We start from the raw sequence: 16,074 nt of genomic DNA, 5'->3' as shown, positions 1-16,074 counted from the left end.
TTTTGCCAGTTTCACTATGATATGTCGTGCAGAAGATGGATTCAAGTTACATCTGAAGGGAGTTCTCTGTGCCTCTTGGATTTCAATGCTTTTTTCCTTCCACAGATCAGGGAAGTTCTCAGCTATTATTTCTTCAAGTACCCCTTCAGCACCTTTCCCTCTCTCTTCCTCCTCTGGAATACCAATTATGTGTATATTATTTCTCTTTAGTGCATCACTTAGTTCTCTAATTTTCCCCTCATACTCCTGGATTTTTTTATCTCTCTTTTTCTCAGCTTCTTCTTTTTCCTTAATTTTATCTTCTAGTTCACCTATTCTCTCCTCTGCCTCTTCAATCCAAGCCGCGGTTGTCTCCATTTTATTTTGCACCTCATTGATAGCATTTTTTAGCTCCTCCTGGCTGTTCCTTAGTCCCTTGATGTCTGTAGCAATAGATTCTCGCTGTCCTTTATACTGTTTTCAAGCCCAGCGATTAATTTTATGACTATTATTCTAAATTCACTTTCTGTTATATTGTTTAAATCGTTTTTGATCAGTTTGTTAGCTGTCGTTATTTCCTGGACATTTTTTTGAGAGGAATTCTTCCATTTCATCATTTTGGATAGCCCCTGGAGTGGTGCAGGACTGCGGGGCACTTCCCCTGTGCTCTTGAATAACTTGCGTTGGTGGGCGGGGCCCGCAGTCAGACCTGATGTCTGCCCCCAGCCCACCGCTGGGGCCACAGTCAGACTGGTGTGTGCCTTCTCTTCCCCTCTCCTAGGGGCGGGATTCACTGTGGGGTGGTGTGGCCCATCTGGGCTACTTGCACACTGCCACGCTTGTGGTGCTGGGGATCTGGCATATTAGCTGGGGTGGATCGGCAAGGTGCACGGGGGTGGGAGGGGCAGGCTCAGCTCGCTTATCCTTCAGTGATCCACTTGGGGAGGGGCCCTGCAGCACGGGGATTGAGTCAGACCCACCGGAGGGATGGGTCCGCAGAAGCACAGCGTTGGGTGTTTGCGGGTGCAAGCAAGTTCCCTGGCAGGAACTGGTTCCCTTTGGGACTTTGGCTGGGGGATGGGTGAGGGAGATGGTGCTGGTGAGTGCCTTTGTTTCCCACTAAGCTGAGCTCTGTCGTCTGGGGCTCAACAGCTCTCCCTCCCATTGTCCTCCAGCCCTCCCGCTCTCTGAGCAGAGAGGTTAGCTTATGACCTCCCAGATGCTAAGTCCTGCTTGCTGTTGGAACACATTCTGTCTGGCCCCTCCACTCTTGCAAGCCAGATTCAGGGGCTCTGCTTGGCCGGCGAGCCGCCCCTCCGCCCCGGCTCCCTCCCGCCAGTCTGTGCAGCACCCACTGCCTCTCCGCCCTTCCTACCCTCTTCCGTGAGCCTCTCGTCTGTGCTTGGCTCCGGAGACTCCATTCTGCTAGTCTTCTAGCGGTTTTCTGAGTTATTTAGGCAGGTGTGGGTGGGATCTACGTGATCAGCAGGATGTGGTGAGCCCGGCGTCCTCCTACGCCGCCATCTTCCCAGGATCCTCCTATATGTGGAATTTTAAAAACAAAACAAGTAAAACAACAACAAAAAACCCAGACTCATACAGAGAATAGATTGGGGTTGACAGAGAGAAAGAAGACTTAAGGGCATCAGTGGGGAAAGGGTGAAGGGGATCAAGAAAAACAAATTTCCAGTTATAAAATAAATACGTCATAAGAATATAATGTACAGCATGGGGGATATAGTCAATAATATTGTATTAGCGTTGTATGGTGACAGACAATATCTAGCCTTACTGTGGTAATCAGTTTGCAATATATACAAATGTCAAGTCACTATGTTATACACCTGAAACTAATATATTATATGTCCATTATAACTCAATAAATAATATTTTTGATTTAAAAAAAAAGACTGGAAATAAGAAGTATTGGCAAGAATGTGGAGACAAAGGACCCTCATATACCATTTGTGGGAATGCAAATTAGTGCACCCACTTCCAAGAACTATAGCACTTCCTCAAAAAAATGTTTGTTGTGGCATTGCTTATAATAGCCAAGATCTGGAAGCAATCCAGGTGTCCACTGATAGAGTAATGGATAAAGAAGAAGTGATATATATATATATATATATATATATATATATATATATATATATTATTCATCCATAAAAAAAGATGGGATCTCGCCATTGTGACAACATGGATTGACCTAGAGGGTATTACACTCAGTGAAATAAGTTAGTCAAAGAAAGACAAATACCATACAATTGCACTTATATGTGAAATCTAAAGAAACAAATGAACAAACAAACAAAAAAAGAAGCAGACCCATAAATACAAGAAACAAATAGACGGTTTCCAGAGGGAAGGGGTAGGCAGGGATGGGAAAAAGGGGTGAGGGGGAGTGGGAGATACAGGCTTCCAGTTATGGAATGTATAAAAGGTACAGCATAAGGAATAAAGTTACAGCATAGGGAATATAGTCAAAGGTGTTGTGATAGCATTGTATGGGGTCAGATGGTAGCTACACTGGTGGTGAGCACATAACATACAGACTTTTCTAGTCACTTGGTTGCATGCCTGAAACTAGTGTAACATTGTGTGTCAACTATTGTTCGGTGTAAAAAAGTATACTACAGTAAAACCTTGGATTGCAAGTAACTTGTTCTCCAAGTGTTCTGCAAGACGAACAAACCTTTCTAATAAATTTTAACTTGGTAAATGAACAACGTCTTGCAATATGAGTAGTACATGATGCCGAACATCACACACAACTGAGCCAATGATTCTTCTCTCTCTCTCTCTCTCTCTCGCCCGCCGCTGTGAGATTGTGGGTGATCGTCTCTCATGCTTGGATGCTGGGTCCCATGCTGTGGTGTTTGGCAAAAATTATTTATTTTTCAGAACTTTGGAAGGTGCCCCAAACTGGTGTAATTTTTGTCACTTCAAAGCACCTATAGACAGTTCTTTGATTTTCCATACAAGACTAAGCTTAGGAATGCTTTGCTTCGTTTTGGTCAGGCTGCTTGAAGGTATAGACCCTTTCCTCTGCTGTCTTATTGCCAGTTATATTAAATACAGTATATGACAAGAGTTTATTAATACTGTACTGTAGTCAACATCAGTTAATGATTGTGAAAGTCATCCTATACAATAATCCTCCTCTTTCATGTCTCCCTCAGCCACGAAGGTTTTCAAAGGTAAGCACAGGTTAATTTCTTTATTTATGCTTATATTTTGTATTTTTAAAAATTATTTTGTATTATATTATGGTATTGCAATCAGTTTTATGTGAATATTTTGGGGTTGTAGAACTAATCATCTGAGTTTCCATTATTTCTTATGGGGAAATTTGCTTTGACAGACAAGTGCTTTGGATTACAAGCATGTTTCTGGAAGGAATTATGCTCACAAACCAAGGATTTACTGTATTTATGAATAAAATACAAAAAATAAATGAGCAGAGTAAGATTAGTAGGAAGAAGGAATAGAAAGTCCAAATCTACATCCCCTGATAGAAACACAGGTTTAACAATTTAAGTAACAAAATACCCTTCTGAGAAGTCCGAAGTCCAGTTCAGTGTCTCATCTGTTGAATTCCTAACCTTCAGTACTCCAAAATGTGATCTTGTATAGAAATAGGATTGTTGCAGATTTACTTACTTAAGATGAGGTCCCACTGGGGTAGAGTAGGCCCCAAATCTAATAGGACTCGTGCCCCTTTAAAAAATGGAATATTTAGACAGATGCAGGCACAAAGGGGGAACACCAAGTGAAGAGGAAGACAGTGGTCAGAATGGTCATCAGACCAAGGAATGAAAACGAACGCCAGGACATCACCCTGATGCTCGGGGACAGATATGAGACAAATTCTTCCTTACAGATTTCACAAGTAACCAACAGAACCAACCCCATTGACACATTGACCTCAGATTTCTAGTATCCAGAAATGTGAGACGATACATTTCTGTTGTTAATGCCACCTTCTTTGTGGTACTTTTTTTTTTAATTTTTTTTTAACGTTTATTTATTTTTGAGACAGAAAGACAGAGCATGAACAGGGGAGGGGCAGAGAGAGAGGGAGACACAGAATCTGAAACAGGCTCCAGGCTCTGAGCCATCAGCCCAGAGCCCGACGCGGGGCTCGAACTCACGGACCGCGAGATCGTGACCTGAGCTGAAGTCGGACGCTCAACCGACTGAGCCACCCAGGCGCCTCCTTTGTGGTACTTTTTAAGAGCAGTCTTAGGAAATTAATATACGCAACAATATGGATGAATCTCAGATACATCTTACGTGAAGGAATCCAGACACAAAGGCTACACACACTAGGACTCAACTTACAGGACATTATTGCAAAGGCAAAATTACATGGACGAGCCGTTACGTGGTTTCCAGGGGCAGCAGGTGGGAGAAGGGGTGAAATATAAGAACATGTGACACAAAACCAGGTGTGCACCCTGATCAGATCCAATTAGGTCCCCACAGGCTGTTCAATTGCTTCTCCCTAAGAAGGCGGATGAGAGCTACAGACGCCCTCCTGGGGGACATGCACGGAGAACTCCGTGTCTATCTCACTCCCTCCTGATTCCATGAGATAGCCCCTGAAATCCCAGTAGGACTCAACATGACATCATTTCAGAGGGACCAGGCCATGTGCCACGCCCCTCTGGCCATCATTTATGCAGCTGACTGCTATCCTTGCTGGTACATGCAGACCTTCCTCCCTGACCTTGGACCTGAGAATTTGTTTCCAGCCTGCGATCATGGCCAGGGAAAACATCTCCTCATGGAAATGATATTGAGTTCCAGGTGAGAACCCCTCAGCAAGGTGTTTTCTAGAGCTTCCCTCCTTTGCTCATCACCACACAATTCTGTGAATTATGTAGGAGAGGTGATTTTATCCTTTATTTTACAAATAGGGAGAGAACAAGCGGCTGCTCCAAAAGCGTAGTCAGAACTAAGGGTGGGTTTAGGACTTGGATCATGTTTGTGACTCCATGTTGGGATTTTTCCTCCAATTTTACCTGTCTTAGAAGTCTTGGAATTTTCACTAGTACCTGATAGAGAACATCTCCAGTAGTATATATGCATTATTTCATAGCAAAAAGTCTGATTTCAGACTCACTATTCAGGATTGCCTGTCCCTTCTTTTCCGCCAGCGAAGTAAGCTTCTATGTTGTGTGTATATTTTTTTTTAGTAAGAAGTATAATTCATGCAAAATCCATGGGGTGCTCTACCTACTATGAGTTATTTGAGCACCGAAATAGATGATTTGAACATTATTCCTAAAGCAGTGAGCTGAGGCTGGGATTTTAGTATCAAAATTTCCATCAATGGGGAGTTTAGTGATATCTATGGAATAACATCAACTCTTTTCTTTAAAAAGATCAGCCAAACAAAAAAGTTAAGTGATGCCCTGATTCAGTAACTTTTAAATTCATCTTATTTACTATCTCTGTCCTGTCAATGGAGGTTAAAAAAAACAGAAGACAGTGAAATAACCTCTCTATAAACTACAAAGTGTTATAATTCAATTAACAAGATTAGTACTCCGCTGTAATCTCTCCAGCATTATCTGGTCCTTATTAATATTGCTAGCACATCTACAGAGGCCAATGATAAGGTCACTAAAAGCACAGGCTTTTGACTTGGTCACAGGGTCATTTGAATCTTGAATCTTCCTCATTCAAGCTATGTAATTGTAGAGCTTTACATAACCTCTCAAAAGATAAAGGGGGAATAACAATTACACTGACCTCACAACATCTCAGTGAATTTAAATGAAATGATACATTTTTACACATATATACAAACACATGCATAAATATATGTCCACATGCACGAATAGAAATGTATATGCATATAGCTCTTACTGTTTGTAGAACATGTCCTATTCTGAGATGTTATGATTGTCAAAGCTTGACAGACACAATGACCTCAGGGTCTAGGTTTGGTGAGTGAGGATGTGACAGAATCAGGAGAGCATGGTAGAGAGTGATTAGTTGAGGACAGATGTCTTTCTAAAGGCTTCAAATTCAAAGTTAAAAGATTTAAGACACTGTTCCTACATAAGAACATATCACATAAATTAAAAACGTGGAGCGCCCCACCAAAACAGACCTGCAGGCTCAAGGCAGTCAAAAACTGGGACCTTTCAACCCTTGATCTTGGTGATTCAACTATGAGATGATAGTAATGGAAGAAAGAGTGAGTTTAAGAAAAGACACTCTTTTGACTCTTGCTAAAATATGGATTTTAAGAAAGAAATTAAGCAAAAGAATGGCTCATTTGGAATGACTAGAACAGAACTTGAGCTGGCAGAGGACAGACTGAGGAACACTGGAAGGAACAAAATAATCAGCGGACCAAGTGTGTGAGAAAAAGGAAACCAAGGAGAGGCTACAAGGCCTCAGAACTCATCCACACCTGAATCCCTCAAATCACCACCCACCTTTCCCAAACAAAAAGGTTATCATTCCGTCCTAGAAATAATACTACAGTAACATTGGTCAGGCCATGCTAAACATCCAACATTTTACCCCTTGTTTATAATGCATTATCTCATTTGTATCACTCAACAATATCTTGGAGTAGATCTCGTTACAATCTGCACTGTGTGTATGGAAGAAATCAGGTCCTGGTACTGACGTTGGAATCAATGTTTCTTGGGTGGTAAATGATAGGATTGATAGGCACCACTTCCTAGAGCCTCAGCTCTACACCTGACATTGTGCCTTGCCCTCAGAATTGCCTCTTCTGGCTATACATGCCCTACTGCTCAAGTTACCCCACTACATCCATTATGCTTGTATCTCGGTTACTTAAGTAGAAAGCCTCGAACACTGAGTTTGGAATAATGAAGTCAATGAGTATGTGTAAATTGAGTTAAGTTCAATTTTACTTAAATTAAGACCAGTGGACTGAAGAACCAATCTTGGGTGCAAAACTTGGCTTTGGCAGTAATAATTTTGTAAACTTAAATACATGATTTAATCTCTGTGCTTCACAAGTTAAATGGGGGTAATAAAGAACTAGCCAATCCCATAGGGTTGTTGAAAAAAATGAATGAATACACACAAAGTGTCTAGAGTAGTTTCTGTCTAGAGCAACATACAGGTATAAACATTCAATGATCCATGGAACTGAAATGACATATATTTGATTTCAGACTTGCCATCTTGATCAAGACATTACTCTTCACATCTCAGTTTACAAATTTACAAAATTTAGAAAGTGAGACTCGATCCATGAAGCTCCTTCAGTTTTAGCAATGTGTGACTGTATAGAGAATTCATGCATTACATTTCATTGTCAAGCTCACACTTGAGATCTGAATAATATGAAGAATTACTGCTGTAAAGAAATAATGCACATCTATCATCTATCTACCTACCAATCTACCATTGAGATATCTATCTAGATTATCTATCTATCATCCATCATCTATCTTTCTGTGTATCTATCTTTCTATGTATCTGTTTCAATTTCACTTCACTTGCTTTTTTGTTTATGACTCTCTTCCTTTATTTTCATCACTACAGGGCATATTGTGGTTCCCAAACAACATTATGAAGAACAACACAGAAGGGGCTGAATTCATCCTGCTGGGACTAACCAATGATCCAAAGCTACAGATCCTTCTATTTATCATGTTCACCCTCATTTACCTCATCACGCTGTTTGGAAACATGGGGATGATTGTTTTGATTCTCTTAGACTCTCATCTCCACACTCCCATGTACTTTTTCCTCAGTAACCTGTCTCTGGTGGACTTCGGTTACTCTACAGCTGTCACTCCCAAAGTTATGGCTGGGCTCCTTATGGGAGACAAAGTCATCTCCTACAATGCATGTGCTGCCCAGATGTTCTTTTTTGCAGCCTTTGCCACTGTGGAGAGTTACCTGTTGGCTTCAATGGCCTATGACCGCTATGCAGCAGTGTGCAAACCCCTCCATTACACCACCACCATGACGACAAGGGTGTGTGCATGTCTGGCGATAGGTTCCTACATCTATGGTTTCTTGAATGCCTCCATCCACATTCGGGACACGTTCAGTCTCTCATTTTGCAAGTCCAATCTGATCCATCACTTTTTCTGTGATGTTCCAGCTGTCATGGCTCTATCTTGCTCTGATAGACATGTCAGTGAACTGATTCTTATTGTGGTAGTAAGCTTCAACATCTTTTTTGCTGTCTTTGTTATCTTGATTTCCTACCTGCTCATATTTATCACCATCCTGAAGATGCACTCAACTCAGGGTTATCAGAAGGCTTTATCCACGTGCACTTCCCACCTCACTACAGTCTCCATCTTCTATGGGACAGCCATCTTTATGTACGCCCAGCCCACCTCCAGCCATTCCATGGACTCAGACAAAATCGCATCCATGTTCTACACTATGGTTATTCCCATGCTGAACCCCCTGGTCTATAGCTTAAGAAACAAGGAGGTTAAAACCGCTTTCAAGAAGGTGGGTGAGAAGGCAAAACTGTCTCTAGGCTTTCTACTAAAGTCATAGCATGCACAATGATCTGTGTAAATCCTCTCAGATTTCCAACATGCAGTTAGTCACATTTTAATGCCCCCCACTCCACCTAAATTACTGAGGCAATACGATCTCTTGTTCAAAAGTCTATCATCTGGAAAAAGAAGTATATGTCCAAATACATGATATCCAAATGAGGATGGCCAATGGGAAACTTAAAATTTGGGGGCCCTGCTTGTAGTAAAACTTATTAATTATATGTTCATTATTTTCCTTACCATATAACAATGCATCTCTATATGTAAACCATGGCACACAAAAATCCATGAATAGAAGCATATGGAAGAATCCCATATGTGCAGATGCACACAGGAGTGGGGAATTAGTTAAAGGAGTTAAATGTAGTGTGGCTAGTTTTTAATAGAAAAGTTAAAATAGTCAATTTAAATATTAGAATATGAATTTATGTCTGACGTTATTTATTTCTGTAGTTGAAATTTTTTCAAGAGTCCAAAATGGGGATTAAGAGTACACTTACCTTGAGGAGCACTGAGAAATGTATAAAATTGTCAAATCATTACATTGTACACTTGAAACTAATATAACACTGTATGTTAATTATACTTGAATAAGAAGAAAAATGACTGAAGGTGGCAAAACAAAGGTCCCAAATGAAGTAAGACGTGACATAAATTTTTAAATAAAAATATATACGTTTGTGGCACATTTTATTCAGAGCTACATGCATACAATATTTTAAAGGAATCAATACTTCTGTCTTTAGTGTTTGTTAGAAACAGATTTGTCACAGGGCAATTTTCAAAAGCAAAAAGGCCAGAAAAAGGAAAGTCGGTCTGTATATTACAAGAGATTTTTCCAATTTTTCTGTTTATCTCTTCTTATGTTTTGTAAAACAATAAAGGCACTGAGTAAGGATAATGTTATCTATCTTCCTGCTGAAAATACTACGAGATGGCTAATGACACTCAGGCAGGGATACTTTAGTTTCAGATGAGCTACGTCATGTCTTGCCCCTCTCCTATACCCTGCCTCCTCTCCCCTCACACTGAGTTCCCTGCTGTTCCTGGACAATCCAACCTCCCTCCTGCCTCAGGGCCTTTGTACTTGCTATACTTGCTGATGTTCAAAAAGCTTCCTCACTTCCCTCAGGTCTTTGTTTAAATATTAGCATATCACAGCCCTCCCACCTCCTATGGACACTGTTCTCAACTTGCTCTATTCTTCATAGTCCTGATCAGTACTCAACAATTTCTTTTTTTTTTGAAATATATGAAATTTATTGTCAAATTGGTTTCCATACAACAATTTCTATTTATTTGTTTGTTAGCTTGTTTACTTGTTTACTGGTCCAGCTAGGACATACACCACACAAGACAGCGAATCTTCTTTATTAACAACGTTATCCCCAATACTTAAATTGTTCATAATAATTTCTCAATAAACATTTGTTAAATTAATGAATAAATTAATTAAGCTTTGAGCCCAGAAGTCAATATATTTGAGCCACTGATAATTATAGATAATAATTCATTATGTAATTCTTTTTTAAATATAATTTATTGTCAAGTTGGCTAAAATACAGTGTATACAGTGTGCTCTTGGTTTTGGAGGGTAGATTCCCATGATATATCACTTACATACAACACCCAGTGCTCATTCCAAGCGCCCTCAGTGTCCATCATCCTTTTTCCCCTTTCCTCCTCCCACGCCATCAACCCTCAGTTTATTCTCTGTATTTAAGAGTCTCATAGTTTGCCTCACTCCCTCTCTGTTTGTAACTATTTTTTTCCCTTTCCCTTCCCCCATGGTCTTCTGTTAAGTTTCTCAAGTTCCACATATGAGTGAAAACATATGTTATCTGTCTTTCTCTGACTTATTTCACTTAGCATAATACCTTCCAGTTCCATCCACGTTGCTACAAATGGCCAGATTTCATTCTTTCTCATTGCCAAGTAGTATTCCATTGTATATACGTCCCACATCTTCTTTATCCATTCATCAGTTGATGGACGTTTAGGCTCTTTCCATAATTTGGCTATTGTTGAAAGTGCTGCTATAAACATTGGGGTACAAGTGCCTCTATGAATCAGCACTCCTATGTCTTTTGGATAATTTCTTAGTTGTACAATTGCTGGGTCATAGGGTAGTTCTATTTTTAATTTTTTGAGGAACCTCCACACTGTTTTCCAGAGGGCTGCACCAGTTTGCATTCCCACCAGCAGTGCAAGAGGGTTCCCATTTCTCCACACCCTTGCCAGCATCTGTTGTTTACTGAATTGTTAATTTAAGCTTGGTAATACATTATGTAATTCTTTAAAAAAGAATTTGAGGGCATTTTAGGATATGTGCTTGCTTTTTTTTTTTCTATATTCTCTCACTCACTATTTGCATTTCACTCTTTTGCACAAATAACCTTTTGAAAACCACATTATCAAGTAGATCATATAAAACTATTTTAATTCTTTTTTATTAGGAATTTCTCATTAAATGAAAATGCATGAAATAAATTGTTTTTAATAAATTATAATAACACATAATAATATGAGTCTGCAAAGTTTCCTAACTGTTCAATTTGCAAAATTTCTTCATAAATAATGATTATTCAATCAACCCCAATGATTCTAAACATCCATAGAAAATGTAAGCATGACAATATTTTACAATTAACATAACCTACCTCAATATGCTAATATAATCTATGGTCAGTGCATATTTTATTTGAATTAGAAGTGAGCTGAATTTTATAACAAAGCCTTCCAAAGGAATTTTTACCCATCTTCCTTTCCCATCTCTATAATTTTAAAAGCATCCAACTTCTCAAGATTTGCAAAACGGTGCATAAATGTCCTAAGAGGGATATGTTGACATTAGTGGGGTCTGTGCGGGGCAACACAAGTATCTGCTCTGAAGTCTATGAAAATAGTTTCTCTTCTGGAACCATTTCTTTAAAAAATTTTTTTTTAAACATTTATTTAATTTTGAGAGACAGAGACAGAGTATGAGCAGGGGAGGGGCAGAGAGAGAGGGAGACAAAGAATTTCAAGCAGGCTGCAGGCTCTGAGCTGTCAGCACAGAGCCCCACGCGGGGCCCCAACTCACAAATCGCGAGATCATGACCTGAGCCGAAGTCGGACGCTCAACCGACTGAGCCACCCAGGTGCCCCATCGGAACCATTTCTTAATAATTACTTTAAATATATCTGAAATTTGAAAACGATTTTAGATTTTCAAAATATTAGCTGGGGTATTATATAATACATGTCCTTTATACCTCTCACCCAGTTTCCCCTGTTGTTAACATCTTATTTTATCATAATACATTAGTCAAAACTAAGAAACCAACATTGATACAGTTCTGTTATCTAAACTTAAAAAATTCATTGAGATTATTATTTTTCAACTCATGTCATTTTGCTCTTACAGATTCAGAATGCAGCACTGAATATATTGTCCCATTTCCTTAATCTCCTTTGATTGGTGACAGTGTCTCAGTCCTTCTTGGATTTTCACGACCTTAACAGCTCAGAAGTAGAAGGTCTTCCAATTTTTGTTTTTTAGAAGGTTTTCCAATCGGTGTTTGTCTGATTTTTTCGTGTGTGTGGTCAGGATTATAGGTTTTCAGAAAAATAAGAATTGCCATTGTCATCACACCTTATCAGGGGACACATATTACCGTGACTTGTCACTGGGGATAGTAACCTTAATCACCAAAACAAGATATGTTTTCCAGGTTCTTCAGTATAATGCTATCGTTTTCCACCAGCAAATTCTATACTTTAGAATCATGTCACTAAGTTCAGGCCACAATCAATGTGGATTGTCCACCTCTTAGGGGAAGTCTCAACATGTAATTTAGAATTTTTCTACAGGAAAAAAATTTTTTTGTTTGTTTATTATTTACATCTATGTGGAGTTACATATACGTGCTTTGTGCTTTGGGGTACAATTTGTACTTTATTATTTATTTTATTGTTCAGATCGCTCCATCTTTGGTCATTGAGGGCACTTCCAGTTTTACTCTTGGTTCCTTGTGAGATGCTCAATCTTTCTGTTTTCTGAACTCCTCCTTACTTTCTGGAACTGTAAGGCACTCTGGGCTCCTGTTGTGCTATTCTGGTCCCAACCCAGTCATCAGTCCTTTCTCCAAAGAGCCCAGTTCACTCTCCATTGGAACTCAAATGACCCCAAACCCTCCAGCCTTCTTTCCTATAACTGGTAAATGAAATAACAGGAGGCTGAGGACCTTCCTAAATGGTTTTTGAAGCATCTGTGAGTAGAGACTGTGTGCACATAACTTCTCTTTTAGTCTCTCAGTTCCTGTTCCAAGTCCTTGCCTTTGTCTCACTTGTTCCTCACTTCAAGCACCACACCACTTCTTGTGCCTCCTCTCTCCCTGTCTCTACACTGTTTTTCCCAGGGTGACATAAACCACCCACTCTCCTTAATTCTTCCAGAGAACAAAATACACAGTAACCTGGTACTCAGACAAAATGGACAGGAAGTGAAGCCCAGAATGATGAATTGATGCAAAGTAAGAATTTGATATAACTTATCCTCAGGTTCATGAAGCATCATCTACTGTCAAACATCTCTGCCCAGCCAGCTCTCTCCTAAAACCCTCTGTTCCCACCATGTTGTTAGGTTCCACCCATCTTCTCTCTTCTCAAAGTTTAAAGTCTCAAGACCCTGTCTTTCTAGATGCTCTGGGAAAAGACAACATGCATTTCCTCCATCATTCAGGTTGGGAAAATACTTAGAAACTATGTAAAGCAAAGAATAATCATGGAATAGATTGTTGAGTAAACATTTATGAGATTTGTAACCCCACCATCCCACCAAAACCACTCAAAGTCATCCACCAACTTCATATCACTATGACATATTGCCAGTTCTAAGTGTTGATATTGCTTGACCTACCAACAGCTTTGACACAGCCGTTCCCTCTTGATGCTTTTCTCACCACTAGGTTCCCAGGACACCTTCACTGGCTCCTCATCTTGGTGATATTTTATTAAGAAAGTTCCAGATGCCAGTCCTTGAAAACATTTAGCTTCTCTCTACCTACATTCTCTTACCTATGTTCTCATTCTCATGCTGAAAACTCTAAATTTATACGATTCCAGTCCTAAACCTTCCCTGTGGTATCTGAAAGGCATCTCAAGTCTTGTATGCCCCAAGTGAAATTCATGCCCTCTTCTCACCCAAACTTCTTGCTTTCATGCCTGTCACACCTCACATAGTAGTCCTTCTAGTGCTTAGGTAGCTAGGTTACCATTTTCCTCCCACTCCACATCCAGTACACCATCATATCATGTCATCTCATTATTTTAAACATAATAAAAACAACCCGACCAGCTTAGATCAATATAAAATACCTTATATGATTTGGAAGAAACAAAAAAAGCCATCAAACAAATAAAATATTAATTTCATAGACTTATTTTAAATTATGAAAAAAGTAAGAGTCGATAAGAGATAAAAAGCTATCTTAGATGGTGTGGTCAAGAAAAGGGCTCTTAATAAAGCAATGTGAGGTCTAGGAAAAGACCTTACACTAAGGGCAAACACAAGCCAGAGACCCAATTTTGGAGACAAGGCTAGCCATTCAGATTCAGGTACAAGTTGTGTGGTGGGATGCTGGTTTTCCTCAAAAAACTTTCTTTTCTTCTTCAAAAGTATGGGAATTTCAGCTAAGTACATTAACTTTCAGCTAAAGATTAAATTTTGAAGTTAGCTTTCCAGGTCATTTTTGTGGCCTTATGACTGAATTCTTGTCAATGGAATGTACTCAGAAGTATTGCATACAGCTACTATATCACTTTCTTGAAAAGAAATTGTTTTTCCTTCAATCCATCTCTTCCTCTTTTCCTGCAGATAGAATAGTTATGATGAGGAAAGACTTTCAATATTCTGGGAGATGGTAGATAGAGACTATGTGGACTGAACCTAGACCAGAATGAACAAGACACGTCATGTCCAGATAATTCATATATATCCTGCTGGATTCACATCCACTAGTTGAGAATAAGTTGCTCTTGTATTTAAGCCACTGTAGTTTGGCTTTCTTTGTTACAGTACTTTAGCCTAATTTCTAATTGTGGTAGGTTAACTCTGGGCACAAATCCTTTGCAGCTGTTTTCTTCAAGAGGTGGAGTCTTTCTTCATGCTTGCATTGGGGCCAACCTTTTGATACCACTAATTAGTATATGATAGAGGAAACGTGTGTTAGGAGTCTGTGTTTTGAGAACCATTCTGTTTTATTTTTACAATGAGAATATTATGTAAGAAAGCTGGTCCATCCTCTGGAGGATGAAAGAAAGGTCCATCCTTCTGTGGAGAAGAGGTAGGGCATAACCAGAATCAACAGTTAGAAACGTAAGGCCATCTTGAACCTTTCAGCCCAGCTGACTGTGCAGAAGACGTGAGTGAGCCTGTGTGGAAGCAGCAAAGGAACTGCCCTGCCAACCACAGAATTATGAGAAATAATGAACTGTTGTTTTAAGTCACTAGGCATTGTGATATTTTGCTACACAACAATAGAGAACTGGTTATCTATTCAGTTTTATAATCTCTCTAATTAATCTATGGGCTGAACGGAATCTTCATCTTCTTAGTGGATTTCCTGAAAGCATTATTCACCTCTTTATTCCTTAGACTGTAGACAGTAGGGCTCAACATGAGGACTCTAATTACATAGAACACAGGTGCCATTTGGTCATTGTCTGTAGAATCACTAGAACTGGGTTGTAAGTACACGAATGTGACAGTTCCATAGAAGAGGGTGACTGCAGTGAGGTGTGAGGCACAGGTGGAGAAGGCTTTCTTCTGTCCGTCGGCTGAGCGCATCCTCAGGAGGGCAATGAATATGAACAGATAGGAGGTCAAGATTACTATCAGGGCAAAACAAACTTAGAAATCTACTAAGATAAAAAGCACGATCTCATTTATGTAGTCCTCACAACAGGAAGGAGCCTAGATTGGGGAGATATCACAGAAAAAGTGATGGACCACATTGGAATGGCAGAAGAGGCAGAAGGTGAATCCAGGGTGGGTGACCCCAGGCATAGCAGCCTACTGCCATTTGAGCACACAAGCTGGTGGTCACAGCGGTGGTATAATGTAAGGGCTTACGTACCGCTGCAGGCCGATGGTAAGCCAAGACCGCTAGCAAGAAACAGTCTACACTGGCAAAAGCCACACAGAAGAACACATGAGCAACACAGTCACCAGAGGAGTTGACTTTATCCTCTGTGAGAAACCCAGCCTTGGTAGTAACAGTTAGGAAGCAAACGGGGTCCACCAGAGAGAGGTTACATACAAACAAAAAGCTGAAACAGGCCCATAAATCCAGAGAACACACCGGTGGTTGCCTGCGGGGACACATGGGGGGGAAGGGCAAAGTGAGCAAAGGGGAAATGGGAGATACAGACTTCCACTTAGGAAATGAATAAACCAGGAGAAGGAAGCTACAACGTAGGGAATACAGTCAGTGGTATTGTAAACAGTGTTACAAGGGTGGCGTGGTGATGGATGGGAGCTAGAGTTGTGGCAGAGCATAATGTCAAATCACAGTCAAATCACAATATT

At 40.0% G+C, this 16,074-nt stretch overlaps 1 protein-coding gene and 1 pseudogene across 1 annotated transcript; one reads left to right on the top strand and one right to left on the bottom strand.

Annotated features, from left to right (window-relative positions):
• Positions 1-7,548: 7,548 nt before the first annotated feature.
• On the top strand, positions 7,549-8,499 carry LOC132674978 (olfactory receptor 5B3-like). The gene has a single exon (XM_060627452.1). It carries the CDS (start codon positions 7,549-7,551, stop codon positions 8,497-8,499), a length of 951 nt encoding a protein of 316 aa, XP_060483435.1.
• A 6,570-nt stretch (positions 8,500-15,069) lies between these two features.
• Positions 15,070-15,871, bottom strand: LOC132674979 (olfactory receptor 5B3-like; annotated as a pseudogene).
• Between the last annotated feature and the right edge of the window lie 203 nt (positions 15,872-16,074).

Source organism: Panthera onca, chromosome D1 (assembly GCF_046562875.1).
Source record: "Panthera onca isolate mPanOnc1 chromosome D1, mPanOnc1 haplotype 2, whole genome shotgun sequence".
NCBI lineage: Eukaryota > Metazoa > Chordata > Mammalia > Carnivora > Felidae > Panthera > Panthera onca.
This window is presented reverse-complemented; position numbering and strand designations above follow the sequence as displayed.